The following is a 14,903-nucleotide window of genomic DNA, read 5'->3' as shown; positions in this document are numbered from 1 at the left end:
AATTAGTTTAGGTAAAAATATAATTACCTTTTTCACAAATCACTATTTTCACAAATCACAAATCACTAATCACAAATCACTATTTTTTCACAAATAATCAATTATCTAACTAGCCCATTTTTTGTGGTTATAAAAATAAACTTAAGACCTAATGCATTAGGTCTTAAGCATACTGTTCAAGGAAGGAAAGCAATAAAATAACTATTGTGTTGAATTGAAACCTTTTGTTATTTATAAACTACATTTAAATGAATACATTCCTTAGCATTGACTATTTTACAACTATTTTTATAATTTGGGTACTCAGACTAGCCTTCCAACTATTGCACAACATGGAAAGATGTTTTCAGGCCACATGAGTTTTTATAAGATTTACAGCAAAATTATTAGTAGTAGATATAATGAATGATCTCAGGTGTGGGAGGAGGGAAAAAATTATTCATTATGGTGACATTACCTTTGTCTTCCTCAGAGACTACATCTTGAGATCTTTGAGCACCCATAAATTTTCAAACACAATTACTATATAGTTTCCCTTTTTAAAATAAGTTCATTTTATAAGTTCAAGACCAAAAACTGTTCATTGATTTATAAATGCTCACAGTCCCTCTAGGATTTTCCATTAGGTGCTAGTGAAGAGGCTCAGATATGTTCGACTATTCACGACCCCATGGACTGTAGCTTGCCAGGGTCCTCTGTCGATGGGATTTTTTTAGGCAAAAATACGGAGTGAATTGCCATTTCCTTCACCACGGGATCTTCCCAACCCAGGGATCGAACCTGGGCCTCCTTCACTGAAGGCAGACTCTTTACTGTTTGAGCTACCAGGGAAGGTGCTGGATTTTCCATTAGTGGGATTTAAAAGTGTGCCTCCACAAATAGGAAGTATGAGGAAAACTGCATATGTATGTTACAATCAAATGATCATTTCAAAATGATGAGGCTGGACCTGAATTCAAGTAACAAGAGCAACTAGAAACTACAGGTTCTTTTTGTGGAAGCCTACCCAACACTGATACAACTAATGGCATTCCACGCACTAGGAACATTTTCCCTAGCAACAAATACATTTATGCAAGACATACAATTATAACCAGAATCACATATGTTTAAAATACACACACACACACACACACACACACACACACACACACAAACTGATGAATAGATTCCCACCTTCTAGTGCTCTTGTGGATCAGGAAACAGAAAGAATGTGAACAATGCTGGAAAAAATATACTAACTCAGAGCAGCTACTTCTATTTACATGACTACTAAAACAGAATGTTAGCACACCTAACTACACTAGTACACATGACTATTAACCAGAACACCAGTACAATTTCCAATACAAATAATGATGCATCTTCATGTCAAATTATGATCACTCATATCAGAAAATAGAAAAACGTAAATCAGACTCTTTTAATAAGTGTTTTTCAGCTTATCTCGATTAAGCAGAGAAAACTGTATCCTTTAAACTCTGGAACTCTGATATAAATATTTGCGGCCTTCCAAAGTTGCTAGGCAAACATGTCTTCCGCCTACCTTCTTTCTCTTCAATGTCCAATTTCTTTAGTTATTAACAGACAGAAAAACTGACTTTTAAAAAGTCTTTTCATTAATATCGGTTATCTCATTATATATCAGATAATTTAATAGCATAAAATTAATAGAATATATCAACATCTCAGAAAAATGTTATTGAGAATATTTCCAAATTTATATTTATTATCTCACTTTGTGTGTAACTTAGAAGATTTACCCTGATTTGTGGAACTACAACCTCTAAGAGAGTACAGTTTGTAATACTAATAAATATATTCATGAAGGTAGTCAAAAGGTATAACTTTCCAGTAAAAAGATAAATGAGTGTAATGTAATTAGGGGTATAAACCACTACAGGATGGCTATAGTTAACACTTTTCTATGATACATGTTTGTTAAGAGAGTAGATCTTAAATGTTCTCTTTACAAGGAGAAATGCTTTTTTTCCTTTTTTTTTTTACTGCATATATATGAGATGATAGACGTTAACTAAACCTATTGCATTAATCATTTCACAACATATATAAATCGAACCACCTTTTTTGTATACCTTAAACAGTGATGTATGTCAACTATTTCTCAATAAAGCTGGAAAAAGATTTTTAAAAGTATTTCAAGATCAAAAGGTAGAAATATTAATCTCTGTTTTCTAGAATTTTATAACTCAAATTCAAATGTTTTTCCATCTATGGAAATCAAAGATTAGAATAGATGTAAAAATGGGGTTCTAAATAATTTTTGTCTGCTACAGAATATTTCTTCTGAATTATACATCTGGAATATGTATTAAGAGAACACTGAATTTATAGTCAGTTTTTTATTGATTATCATAGTTTGTCTAACCTCTAAATCCTAACTGGATAATAAATAACTTCAAGAAGGCATTTAACCCATTTCTAAATCCTTTGCAAAACAGCTTTCAAAGTCACCATGGAAGACAAGTGTGTATTCCTAAATTCAGAAGTTTCCAGAAAGAATTACATAATCCTTCAATAACTTTTAACAGTTTTTACTGCCAGAAAAATAACTTTACCCAAACTGAACTTTTATTCATGAATCTCTTGAATTCTCTTCAAAATTTCTACAGTACATCCTTAGTCTGTTGACTAGGCCTATACTCAGTGTTTCAGTATGGTAGGCAGGATTTTGGCTACCATTATGTTATACTTCAAATATGTTATGTTACACGTCAAAAGGAATTTGTGGATAAAGATAAGAAGGCTAATAAGTTAACTATAAAATATAAAGATCACTGACTGATTATTGGATGATTCAGATCAGATCAGATCAGATCAGTCGCTCAGTTGTGTCCGACTCTTTGCAACCCCATGAATCGCAGCACGCCAGGTCTCCCTGTCCATCACCAACTCCCGGAGTTCACTCAGACTCACGTCCATCAAGTCAGTGATGCCATCCAGCCATCTCATCCTCTGTTGTCCCCTTCTCCTCTTGCCCCCAATCCCTCCCAGCATCCGAGTCTTTTCCAATGAGTCAACTCTTCACATGAGGTGGCCAAAGTACTGGAGTTTCAGCTTTAGCATCATTCCTTTCAAAGAAATCCCAGGGCTGATCTCCTTCAGAATGGACTGGTTGGATCTCCTTGCAGTCCAAGGGACTCTCAAGAGTCTTCTCCAACACCACAGTTCAAAAGCTTCAATTCTTCAGCACTCAGTCTTCTTCACAGTCCAACTCTCACATCCATACATGACCACAGGAAAAACCATAGCCTTGACTAGACGAACCTTTGTTGGCAAAGTAATGTTTCTGCTTTTGAATGTGCTATCTAGGTTGGTCATAACTTTCCTTCCAAGGAGTAAGCGTCTTTTAATTTCATGGCTGCAGGCACCATCTGCAGTGATTTTGGAGCCCAGAAAACAAAGACTGACACTGTTTCCACTGTTTCCCCATCTATTTCCCATGAAGTGATGGGACCGGATGCCATGATCTTCCTTTTCTGAATTTTGAGCTTTAAGCCAACTTTTTCACTCTCCTCTTTCACTTTCATCAAGAGGCTTTTGAGTTCCTCTTCACTTTCTGCCATAAGGGTGGTATCATCTGCATGTCTGAGGTTATTGATATTTCTCCCAGCAATCTTGATTCCAGCTTGTATTTCTTCCAGTCCAGCATTTCTCATGATGTACTCTGCATAGAAGTTAAGTAAACAGGGTGACAGTATACAGCCTTGACGTACTCCTTTTCCAATTTGGAACCAGTCTGTTGTTCCATGTCCAGTTCTAACTGTTGCTTCCTGACCTGCATACACATTTCTCAAGAGGCAGATCAGGTGGTCTGGTATTCCCATCTCTTTCAGAATTTTCCACAGTTTATTGTGATCCACACAGTCAAAACCTTTGGCATAGTCAATAAAGCAGAAAGAGATGTTTTTCTGGAACTCTCTTGCTTTTTCCATGATCCAGCGGATGTTGGCAATTTGATCTCTGGTTCCTCTACCGTTTCTAAAACCAGCTTGAACATCACGAAGTTCACGGTTCACATATTGCTGAAGCCTGGCTTGGAGAATTTTGAGCATTACTTTACTAGCGTGTGAGATGAGTGCAATTGTGCGGTAGTTTGAGCATTCTTTGGCATTGCCTTTCTTTGGGATTGGAATGAAAACTGACCTTTTCCAGTCCTGTGGCCACTGCTGAGCTTTCCAAATTTGCTGGCATATTGAGTGCAGCACTTACACAGCATCATCTTTCAGATTTGGAATAGCTCAACTGGAATTCCATCACCTCCACTAGCTTTGTTCATAGTGATGCTTTCTAAGGCCTACTTGACTTCACATTCCAGGATGTCTGGATGATTACATACATATAAATGTTGTATCCATCTACCATTTTTTTTTCTTATGTTGAAAGTAGTACCAAATAAACCTTTAATATGTTTCATTCTTTTTTTTTTAATGGGAATATAATTGGTTTACAATGTTTTGTTAATTTCTGCTGTACAACAATGCAGATCAGTTATAAATGTACATATATCCCCTTCCTCTTGAGCCTCCATCCCACCCACACCTCCTACCCCACCCCTCTAGGTCATCTCAGAGCACTGAGCTGAGCTCCCTGTGTTATACAGCAGCTTCTTACTATCTATTTTACACATGCTAGTGTATATATGTCAGTACTACTCTTTCAATTTGTCCCACTCTTTCCTCCCCCACTATGTCACCAAGTCTGTGTCTCTATTCTTGCACTGTAAATATGTTAATTCGTACTACAACTTTATATATTCCATATATATGCATTGCTAAGCTACTGCTGCTAAGTCACTTCAGTCATGTCTGACTTTGTGCAACCCCATAGATGGCAGCCCACCAGCTTCCCCTGTCCCTGGAATTCTCTAGACAAGAACACGAGTGGGTTGCCATTTCCTTCTCCAATGCGTGAAAGTGAAAAGTGAAAGTGAAGTTGATATGGTATTTGTTTTTCTCTTTCTGACTTACTTCCACTCTGTATAACAGACTCTAGGTTAACCCACATCACTATGAAAGACCCAATTGCATTCCTTTTGGGCTGAGTAATATTCCATTATATATATGTACTACAACTTCTTTATCCATTTATCTCTCAATGGACATTTAGGTTGTTTTCCTGTCCTGGCTACTGTAAATAATGCTGCAGTGAACAGTGGGGTACATGTGTCTTTTTGAATTGTGGATTTCTCAGAGTATATGTTGAATAGTGGGATTGCTGCATCATATGGTAGTTTTATTCCTAGTTTCCATTTGTATGGAAACACAAAAGACCCTGAATAGCAACATGAGTGAGTTTCATTCTTGAAATCTTATCCCTAAACTGATACTAACATTAGTTAAATTAGGAAGTATTTTTGGTTCCTAGATCCCAGTACAAGGTGTGCTGTCTAATATTACAGATAAATAAAAGTACTTGTGTTGATCTTTATTTAATTCCATGTCTAAGTTCTAAAAATCAAATAAAAAGTCTAAAAAAGTAATCAGCTTGCCAAAGAAATAAAGAAAAACTATGATCATATACAAAGTGATATGATCTAAAGTAAAAATCAAAACACCAAAACATGAAAATCATCCTCTACACCTCTCTCTTTCTCATCTCCAACACCTAACTGGCCATAAATCTTTCAATTTCACCTCATTATTTCCTGCATCTTTTAACATTTCATTTACAAAACCACAATAATCATCTTCAGAGTTTCTCATTTGAACAATTGCTACTCCTTTTCTTCAGCATATTCTCTTCCTGCAATGCACTCATCCCTTTTTAAAATAAAAGGGACTTTTAAAATTCAAAATTGATTATCTTATTCCTCAAATTGAAACCCCTTCATTGAATCTCTTCCATAACATCTCCAGTCATGTGGGTTCATCTCATTTTTAGGAAAACATGATATCTACTGAGGGTTTGCTATGTACCTGGTCATATGAGAAACACTTTGTATGGATGATCTCATTGAACTCTGACACAATCTTTCAAGTTACATGCTACTATTATCACATATTACAGGTAAGGAAACTGGATTCTTAGGGAATCTTAGAAATCACTTAATGTCACAAGGCCATCAATGGCAGTGCCAAGACAGAAACCTAAGTCTGATTTCAGCATACATTATCTTATGTCCACCTACATTCTAGGAAGGGCTTCTCTCATGGTTCAAACAATAAAGAATCTGCCTGCAATGCCGGAGACCTAGGTTCAGTTCCTGAGTCAGGAAGATCCCCTGCAGAAGGGCAAGGCAACCCACTCCAGTACTCTTGCCTGGGGAATCCTATGGACTCAGGATCCTGGAGGGCTACAGAGATGGGATTGCAAAGAGTCAGACCCGATAAAGAACTAACATTTTTACATTCTAGGAGGTCTGTTAAAAGTCCAAGCTATTTCTATATCTATACTTTAATTCTTATCTGGAAAAAAGCACTTAGATTTGTCCTTTGGTGACGTCTTCCCTGACTCTACTATGAGTAACCCATAAGAGTTTTGATCACTACCTTCTCTGACATCATCTACATTACATATGATATCATACTTTAGCCATTGTGAGAGTAACCTTGGGAGGTTGGTAAAAGTACACATGGTTTGCTGAATCTCATAAAGACTGACTTGATCTATTGGGGTTGAGTCTCATTACCTGGATTTTCAACAAGACTTTGAGATAACTACAGTGTACAATTATCAGAGAAGCATCAACTTACATAAACTATACTTATAGTGTTTACACTGTAATTTTGCAATTATGGCTGTTTGTATGTCCTTGTTTTCAGTTAGTCTGAAGCTTTTTTTTTTTTTTTTTTTTAGGACTGGATCTGATACAAGTACGTAGCACTTACATTTAGAAAGTATACCTAACATCTAGTAGCTATTCAATTAAAATTTGATAAATAAACAAGTGAATTTGTTCTCATTTTGGGAGACAATAAGAACATGAGGAGAGGAAACTAATTGCTGCCTTTTTTCAGTAGATAACAGGAAAATAATGATATGAAATGATCAAAGTGGGCCTTTAGAAATATTAATGAGACGAAGGCATGAGAATGATAAATTGAGCAGAAGGAACATCAGACTTGTATGATTGTAATCATAATAACACATTTCAAAGTTAAAATGACATGATCCCAAGTTAAAGAAGCAAAATTGTACTCTAAGACAAAAATCAGCCACTTGTCAGCATTTCCCTTTTAAGTAAATATAAAACAAGGCCTATCTGTCTAATATCTTGTGCCATCAGATAATTGAGATTGTTTTGTTTTGTTTTGTTTTTTTCCCTGAAATACCTCATGAGTGAGTAGGAAAATCAGACAGAGAAAATATTCACTTGCTAGAAGAAATCTCAGCCAAATTTCCTTTTCCCAAGGTATAATACCTGCCATGTTTCCTGAAACCTTTACAACTTGAAATATTCCTTTAGGAATATAGAAAGAGCCTACTTTCTTGGTTAAAAAGAAAGAAAACACAAGATCTGTCCTTTTTATAGCAAATGTTAATGTCTTTTGCATCTGTTGTTGGTATTCATAGTGTGATTATGAGACTGTTATTTCCCCAATGTGATTACTTCCTTATGTTACCCTGTGGGCAGAACTTTTATTTCAGGGATTGTCAGAAATGAAATACCAAAGATGTGCAGTAAAATGTGTGTCTTCTCAATGCAGAAAAGTTATTAGACCTACCTTATTTGTAATGCACACACACACACACACACAACATTATTTTTTCCAGTACCCTACTGGATAAGTATTCTGCTTTTTCTAAATATTGAAACTAATTTTTAAAAAAATTTCTTAAAGGTCCTGTTTCTATTCATTTAAAATATACAGTTTTCTCTTACAGAGGTTACTATGTTCTTATAGCTCAACCAGTGATTTTGGAGGCTTCTGCATACAAAAGGAAGTTCTTTAAAATGCTTACGTCTAGTTAATATGGTCTGCCCCCACAAGTGGACAGATTCTTAAATTACCACAAATGAAATATTCCCCCACTAAGGAGATATTTAACTTATATGAAGAGTACATCATGAGAAATGCTGGGCTGGAAGAAGCACAAGCTGGAATCAAGATTGCTGGGAGAATAACAATAACCGCAGATATGCAGATGACACCACCCTTATGGCAGAAAGTGAAGAGGAACTAAAGAGCCTGTTGATGAAAGTGAAAGAGGAGAGTGAAAAAGTTGGCTTAAAGCTCAACATTCAGAAAACTAAAATCATGGCATCTGGTCCCATCACTTCATGGCAAATAGATGGGGAAACAATGGAAACAGTCTTTATTTTCTTGGGCTCCAAAATCACTGCAGATGGTGACTGAAGCCATGAGATTAAAAGACTCCTTGGAAGGAAAGTTATGCCCGACCTAGACAGCATATTAAAAAGCAGAGACATTACTTTGTCAACAAAGGTCTGTCTAGTCAAACTTATGGTTTTTCCAGCAGTCATGTATGGATGTGAGAGTTGGACTGTGAAGAAAGCTGAGCGCTGAAGAATTGATGCTTTTGAACTGTGGTGTTGGAGAAGACTCTTGAGAGTCCCTTGGACTGCAAGGAGATCCAACCAGTCCATCCTAAAGGAAATCAGTCCTGAATATTCATTGGAAAGACTGATGCTAAAGCTGAAACTCCAATACTCTGGCCACTTGATGGGAAGAACTGACTCATTTGAAAAGAACCTAATGCTGGGAAAGATTGAAAGTGCGAGGAGAAGGGGACGACTGAGGATGAGATGACTGGATGGCATCACCAACTCAATGGACAAGAATTTGAGTAAACTCCAGGAGCTGGTAATGGACAGGGAGGCCCAGCTGGTGTGTTCCATCCATGGGGTCACAAAGAGTTGGACATGACTGAGCGACTGAACTGAACTGAACTGAATATGGAGAACTAGTATTTCCAAAGTTGCCCATACTGCCCAAAGCCATGTATAGAATCAATACAGTCTTTACCAAAATTCCAATGGGATTTTTTTTTTTTCAAATAAATAGGAAAAAAAAAAGCTTAAAATTCATGAAAGTGAAAGCTTTAGTCATGTCCAACTCTTTGTGGTCTCAGGGTTTTCTGCCTCTGGAATTCCCCAGGCAAGAATACTTGAGTGATAAGCATTCCCTTTGCAAGGGGATCTTCCTGATACAGGGATTGAACCCCAGTCTCCACATCACAGGCAGATTCTTTAGAGTCAAAGCCACCAGGGAAGCTCCATACGGGACCACAGAAGTTTCCAAATATCGAAAGCAATCCTGAGAAGGAACAAAACTAGAAATATCATTCCCTCTGATTCTAAATTGCATTGCAAAGATATTGTAACTTAAATAGTATGGTCCTGGCATAAAAATGCACACATAGAACAATGTAATAGAATTGAGAGCCCAGAAATAAACCCTTGCATATACAGTCAACTAATATTTGATGAGCGAGATAAGAATACTCAAGATGGAAAGATGAGTCTCTTTAATAAGAAAAAGTGAAATAAGCCAGACACAGAAGGACAAATGCTACATGGTACCACTTATACAGAGTATCTAGAATAGTCAAACTCATTAGACATGACAATAAACTGGTGGTTTCTAATGGCTGAGAAGAGGGAGAACGAGGAGCTGTTTATCGACTGGCTTCATTTAAGCAGGGGAGTCAAGTTCTAGAAATCTGCTGCACAGCACGGTGCCTACAGTTCACAGTACTGGATTGTACACTTCAGATTTTTGTTAAGAAGGGAAATCTCATGTTAAGTGCATTTAAAATTTTTTAAATAAGAAAATACCTGAAAATTCTGATGAAAATCATCAGAACTTTATACATATAATTTTCTAGTTGAATTGAATAAACACTTCAGAAATCTTAAAGTAAGATGTTTTATTTTGACAAAGTCCGTTAACTTTCTATATTCAGAAAATTAATATTGAAAATTAATATGATTTTTCTTAATTGTCTTGGACAGCACATATTTTATTTACCTGTGTATTCAAGGTGAAATCCTGCAGCAGAAACACTGATGTCTGATTGAAAATTTAGATATAGATTATTAGATGTACTATTCAAAAGATGGGGTATTGTTGTTCCTGAAATGATAATTGAAAAAGTGGTTTAGTGATCACATAATAATATAATAAAACTAAGTTAACTATTAATCAGCCAACAAGTTATAAGTGAAATTATATATTATTAAAATGTCTTATAAGAATTTTTAAATAAAAATATTTCTCATATATTTGTCTTTCATATTACTGTTCTTGACTATCTCCAAGGAGACAGACCTTTGAGAGCACGTTAGATGGCTCCCTAAAATAGGTAACAGCAAACAAAGCTGATGAAAAGCAGAAAAATTTACTAGTCACCTAAAATAAATATTTGGAATTTCATGTGGATTTCAATAATTCATGTACAAGATAATAAATTGAGTTTTAAAATTTGCATGTGTTTTGATGAAATAATAACTAATTTTATATGGGTTTAAAGAAATATTCATTTATCACCCTTTATTGTGATATATAAGTATATACACTTTTTTCTATATCAGGTGAAGTACCTTGATGTTTCTTATAACAACAGCAAAGCTGGTTGTTAGAATTTAAAAAATGCCAATTATGAACTACTGCCTGCCTTGTCTTTTAGCAAATGCTTTATAATCTTGTTCTTCTGAACTTCTATAGGAAATCAACTTTAATTTATTCAATTATTGAATTGAAAATATCTACTTGAACCAATTACTTTTTGACTATCTGACACTATAGTTTAAGATCCTTAAGATTACAACTGAAGCAATTTCAAATGACAAGCATAAAAATAACTTTCACCTGTGTCTCAAGATAAAATTCAACAAGCATATGAGTTGATAGGGCTACCAACATTTTTTTGGTAATTTTCTAGTTACTTCATACTTTCCACAACACTATGAACCTTAACCACTGAGTCTTCTATAAGAGAAACCAGGACAAATTCATTACAAAACACACAATTGTTTCCCCCACCTAGCTGACCTTGCTCTCTGATTTATACTGTCCTAACTGAATCAGTGAAGACAGAGGTAAACAGAAACTCAGAGGTCACCCTGACTGCCTTTGATCTCTTAGAAGATCTTAGTGATTAAGAGCTTTGACTGTGGAGTCACACCAGCTGGGTCCCAGTCTCATTCTAATGTTAGATGTACAACCTCGGGCAACTTAATTTCTTTTAGTGTCAATCACCTACCAGGGCTGCTGGAAAGATCAAATGAGGAAATGTATGACAAGCTTCACACAGAGCTAGCACTTGGTAATCAACAGCTGTTATTATTTATCACTTTTTGCCATTTAGTTATTATACTTATCATTCAGAAAGTATTATACCAAGTCTATTACAGACAAATGCATACACACAAAAATTCATACAATTTTTCCAAGAAAAATTTCTTTTTAAATCTATTTCCAGAATATTTGTAATGCCTAAAACAAATTATTCTTACTCTAGATATTTATTCTTTGCTTTCGTCAATGGTGGTGCTGAAAAGTCGATTAACATCTCCATTTTCAAATCTATTAAAAACTTAATGACACTCAAAATTCTGTATCTGAAATATTTGAGTTCATAGTTTAGCTATGTTTATATTTCTAGAGTTAAACACTATAACCCAAATTAAAGCATACAGTTAAAGTGAAACTTCATTTCACTCTAAATATGTTGTAAGAAGCTGTTAGATTATTGCACAAACTACCTTCACAAACCATAACAAATTATAAAATCTTCTGGTTTTGACACATATGTATATAGTATGATTTTTATATAATTTAATTCATTTCATAGAATTAATTTCTTATTCTCTTTCTTCTCATACAACAGTACCTTGTAGCACTTACCATGTTGTTACATAATCTCTATAATTGTTTTAATGGCTGCATAACATTCTATCAAGTGAATATATTATAAATTTCAGGCATTGTCTAATTTTTAACTATTACTTCTCATCCTTTTTCTTAAGGGAGAGGAGCATATATACTATTTCTGAGCCAAGGCTCAGCTAAAAATATTGCTATTAACACAAAAAGCATAAATAAATAATTACTCAAATACAGTAACACTGTATAGTAAGGTTTTAAATAGCAATTTCAATTTTATTGCCTTTAAAGCCTTTCAAACTTCTACCTTGTAGTTTAGTTCTTTGCATATAGTTTGTAAAAAGCAAAATTAAAACCACCAAGTCAAAGATCTAGGGAGGGCTTTAGAGCAAGAGCTAGAGAGATTTTAATTAAACTTAGTTCTCTTATTTACCTGAATAACTTCCAAGTCTTGGGGCATTGTTGTCTCCCCCATCATAAAAGTCCAGAGAATCCCAATTATGTTCTGTAGCAAAGCTGACAACTTGCACCTATGAAATAATAATTATCTGTAAGAACACATACTTCTAATGTGATGCATATACTATAGTTCACTCATCTCTTCTGGAAGAGAGACCTCAAAGCCTGGACCATATCATTGTGGCTCTCCATGGAAGCATTTTAACAGAAACGATCATTGCCTTTATGGCACTGGCATACACACACTGACTTTTATAATAAAAGCCTCTGAGGTATCTAGCAGTGTTCAGTACTGGTATAGCACTGAGAATGTCCGTCACCACCTTATTGCGTTAATCCAATGTCTTAGTGCCTAGAATCTGAATTAAGCCATGTTCCAAACAATTGATTAATTTTTGTTTTGTTTTGTTTTAGAATGTTTGATTCTTTTGTACTGACTTTTCTCATCTGCTTTACCTATTAGGATATAAGCAGATTTCTGGCCCACACAAAGCACCATATAAGACTATAATATATATCTTTTTGAACTAGGTTTATCCTGGATACATTTTATTATGTTTTACTTTGTATAATCTTTGTTAAATTTCCTGTTTTTATTTTATTTTACAAACTAACATAATAATCCCTTATACACATTTTTGATATATTTCAATATGAATAACCAAAAATAATACTTTATAACTGATTTGGATATGTCTTTTAAAGATTAATTTCATAAATGATTATATTTTTATAAACAGCATCATGATAACTAAATCACTGTGAAGATTCACAAAGTTGGTAAGGGAAATGCTGAGTATAATTCTCTCATGTCTATCAAATTTTATTTAAAGAAAGAGGCATGTGTTACTTTGTTGCACTTCACTTGGCACAGCTTGAATTTTTGCAAGAACCCACAGAACCCTCACAACTATGGATGTTGTCTATTTTTCTTTGTTTATTACATATTTTATAGTTTAGGAGGAGGTAAAGGAATAGTCTTATTCAAATAAATTTATTTCTTTTTAGCTAAGGTCTGTTATAAATATAAGCATTTCACTTATTTACTAAATACTTCTAACAATTGCATTCATTAAAATTTTTCTTATCCACAAAATAGGCCATCACCATTCTTCCATTCAAATAAATGCTTATGCCTCTTTTCCAGAGGTGAGTGCCACATGGCAACAGATACCCTGCCTGTGTGACAGGCTTTAGGCCGAATGGCAATGTTCCAGGAGAGGAGGAAGACTGGAATTAAAACTGTATGATTGCAATATAATCACCAACTCCTTAAAAAATGGTCGGTTTTCTCTTCATATCTGACTTTTCCTTCTTTTCAAGTCAAGAAAAGAAAAAGTCATATTTGGCTTTAAAAAACAAGAAAAAGAAAACAGAAGTAAGGATTCTTGTAGGAGTTGACATTTGAAATAAGCAAAATATACTGCAAGGTTCTGCATGGAAAGAAGTTATTGAGTTGGTAAAAATGTAGAAGAGACAAGCCATGGGGTAGATTAGAGGAAAACTTATTACATTTGTAAGAAGAAGAAAATCTGTTTAATTCTGGACATTTATGTGTGAATATAACTCCCCAAAATAATCAGGTTCTGATCCCTTGAGCCTGTAAATATTGCCTCGTATGGGAAAGAATCTTTCAAATGTGAATAAACTAAATATCTTGAGATAGGGAGACTATCCTAGATGATTTAAATGAGCCTTTAAGGCAATCACAGATGATCTTATAAGATGTCAAGGAAGATTTGACACAGACAGAAGAGAATGCAACGTGATCACAGAAGCAGAGATTGAAGGGATGTAGTCAGAGGAGAAGGGGATGACCAAGGATGAGATGGTTGGATGGCATCACTGACTCAACGGACATGAGTTTGAGCAAATTCAGTGAGACAGTGAAGGACAGGGAAGCCTAGTGTGCTACAGTCCATGGGGTTGCAAAGAGTCAGACACGACTTAGTGACTGAACAAGTCAGAAGCCACGGAATGATGGCAGCTACCAGGAACTGGAAGAGGCAAGGAAAGGACTCTTCCCTGGAGGCTGAGCAGAGGCGAGCTGGACGGTGGCAGGAGTGCAGTCCTGTCAGCACTGCTGTTTCAGGGCAGTAAGACTGATTTGGGACTTCCAGCTTCCAGTACCGTGAAAGAAAAATTTCGGTTGTTTTAAACTTGTGAGTTCGTGCTTTGTTACAGGAGTCACAGAAAACTAATGCAATTTGCCAGTCGGATTCTGTGCAAGTTGTGAATGTTGTTTGGCATACATAGAAGTGTAGGATAATTAAGTAAATGGTTGAAGATTCATTGTGACAGAAAGTCAAATGAGAGTCAAGTAAAAGCCTTAAAAAGGAGAAGATACAGACTCAGTGTTCAGAAGAACTTTAAATTAGATGGAGTTGTCCATTATGACAACAGGACAGCTTTATGAGGTAATGGATTTCCAATAACTAAAACCATATATACCTTATAGAGACATTCAAATCCCATTTTACTTTAAAGATTGCTCTTTGCTTGATAATTCCATTACTATTAACTGTAGCTTCTTTGGAATTCTGCCTCCAATATACCTTGCTAAAATATACAGGGAAAAAAATGAATATACTCCTCCCACTCATGTAATAGAAACATAATAAGTTAGTTTAT

At 35.2% G+C, this 14,903-nt stretch overlaps 1 protein-coding gene across 7 annotated transcripts in view; it reads right to left on the bottom strand.

Annotated features, from left to right (window-relative positions):
- CSMD3 (CUB and Sushi multiple domains 3) overlaps positions 1 to 14,903 on the bottom strand; it is a 1,461,887-nt gene that overhangs the window by 167,826 nt on the left and 1,279,158 nt on the right. For all 7 annotated transcript variants that reach the window (XM_070802767.1, XM_070802766.1, XM_070802772.1 and 4 more), the window contains 2 exons: positions 12,247 to 12,343; positions 9,957 to 10,061 (listed from right to left, as the gene is read on the bottom strand). In XM_070802767.1, coding sequence (XP_070658868.1) covers positions 9,957 to 10,061; positions 12,247 to 12,343 — 202 coding nt within the window. The remainder of the gene's footprint in view (positions 1 to 9,956; positions 10,062 to 12,246; positions 12,344 to 14,903) is intronic.

This window comes from Bos indicus, chromosome 14, assembly GCF_029378745.1.
Source record: "Bos indicus isolate NIAB-ARS_2022 breed Sahiwal x Tharparkar chromosome 14, NIAB-ARS_B.indTharparkar_mat_pri_1.0, whole genome shotgun sequence".
Classification (NCBI taxonomy): Eukaryota; Metazoa; Chordata; class Mammalia; order Artiodactyla; family Bovidae; genus Bos; species Bos indicus.
The sequence above is the reverse complement of the archived record's forward strand: the minus strand, read 5'-3'. Positions and strand labels throughout refer to the sequence as shown.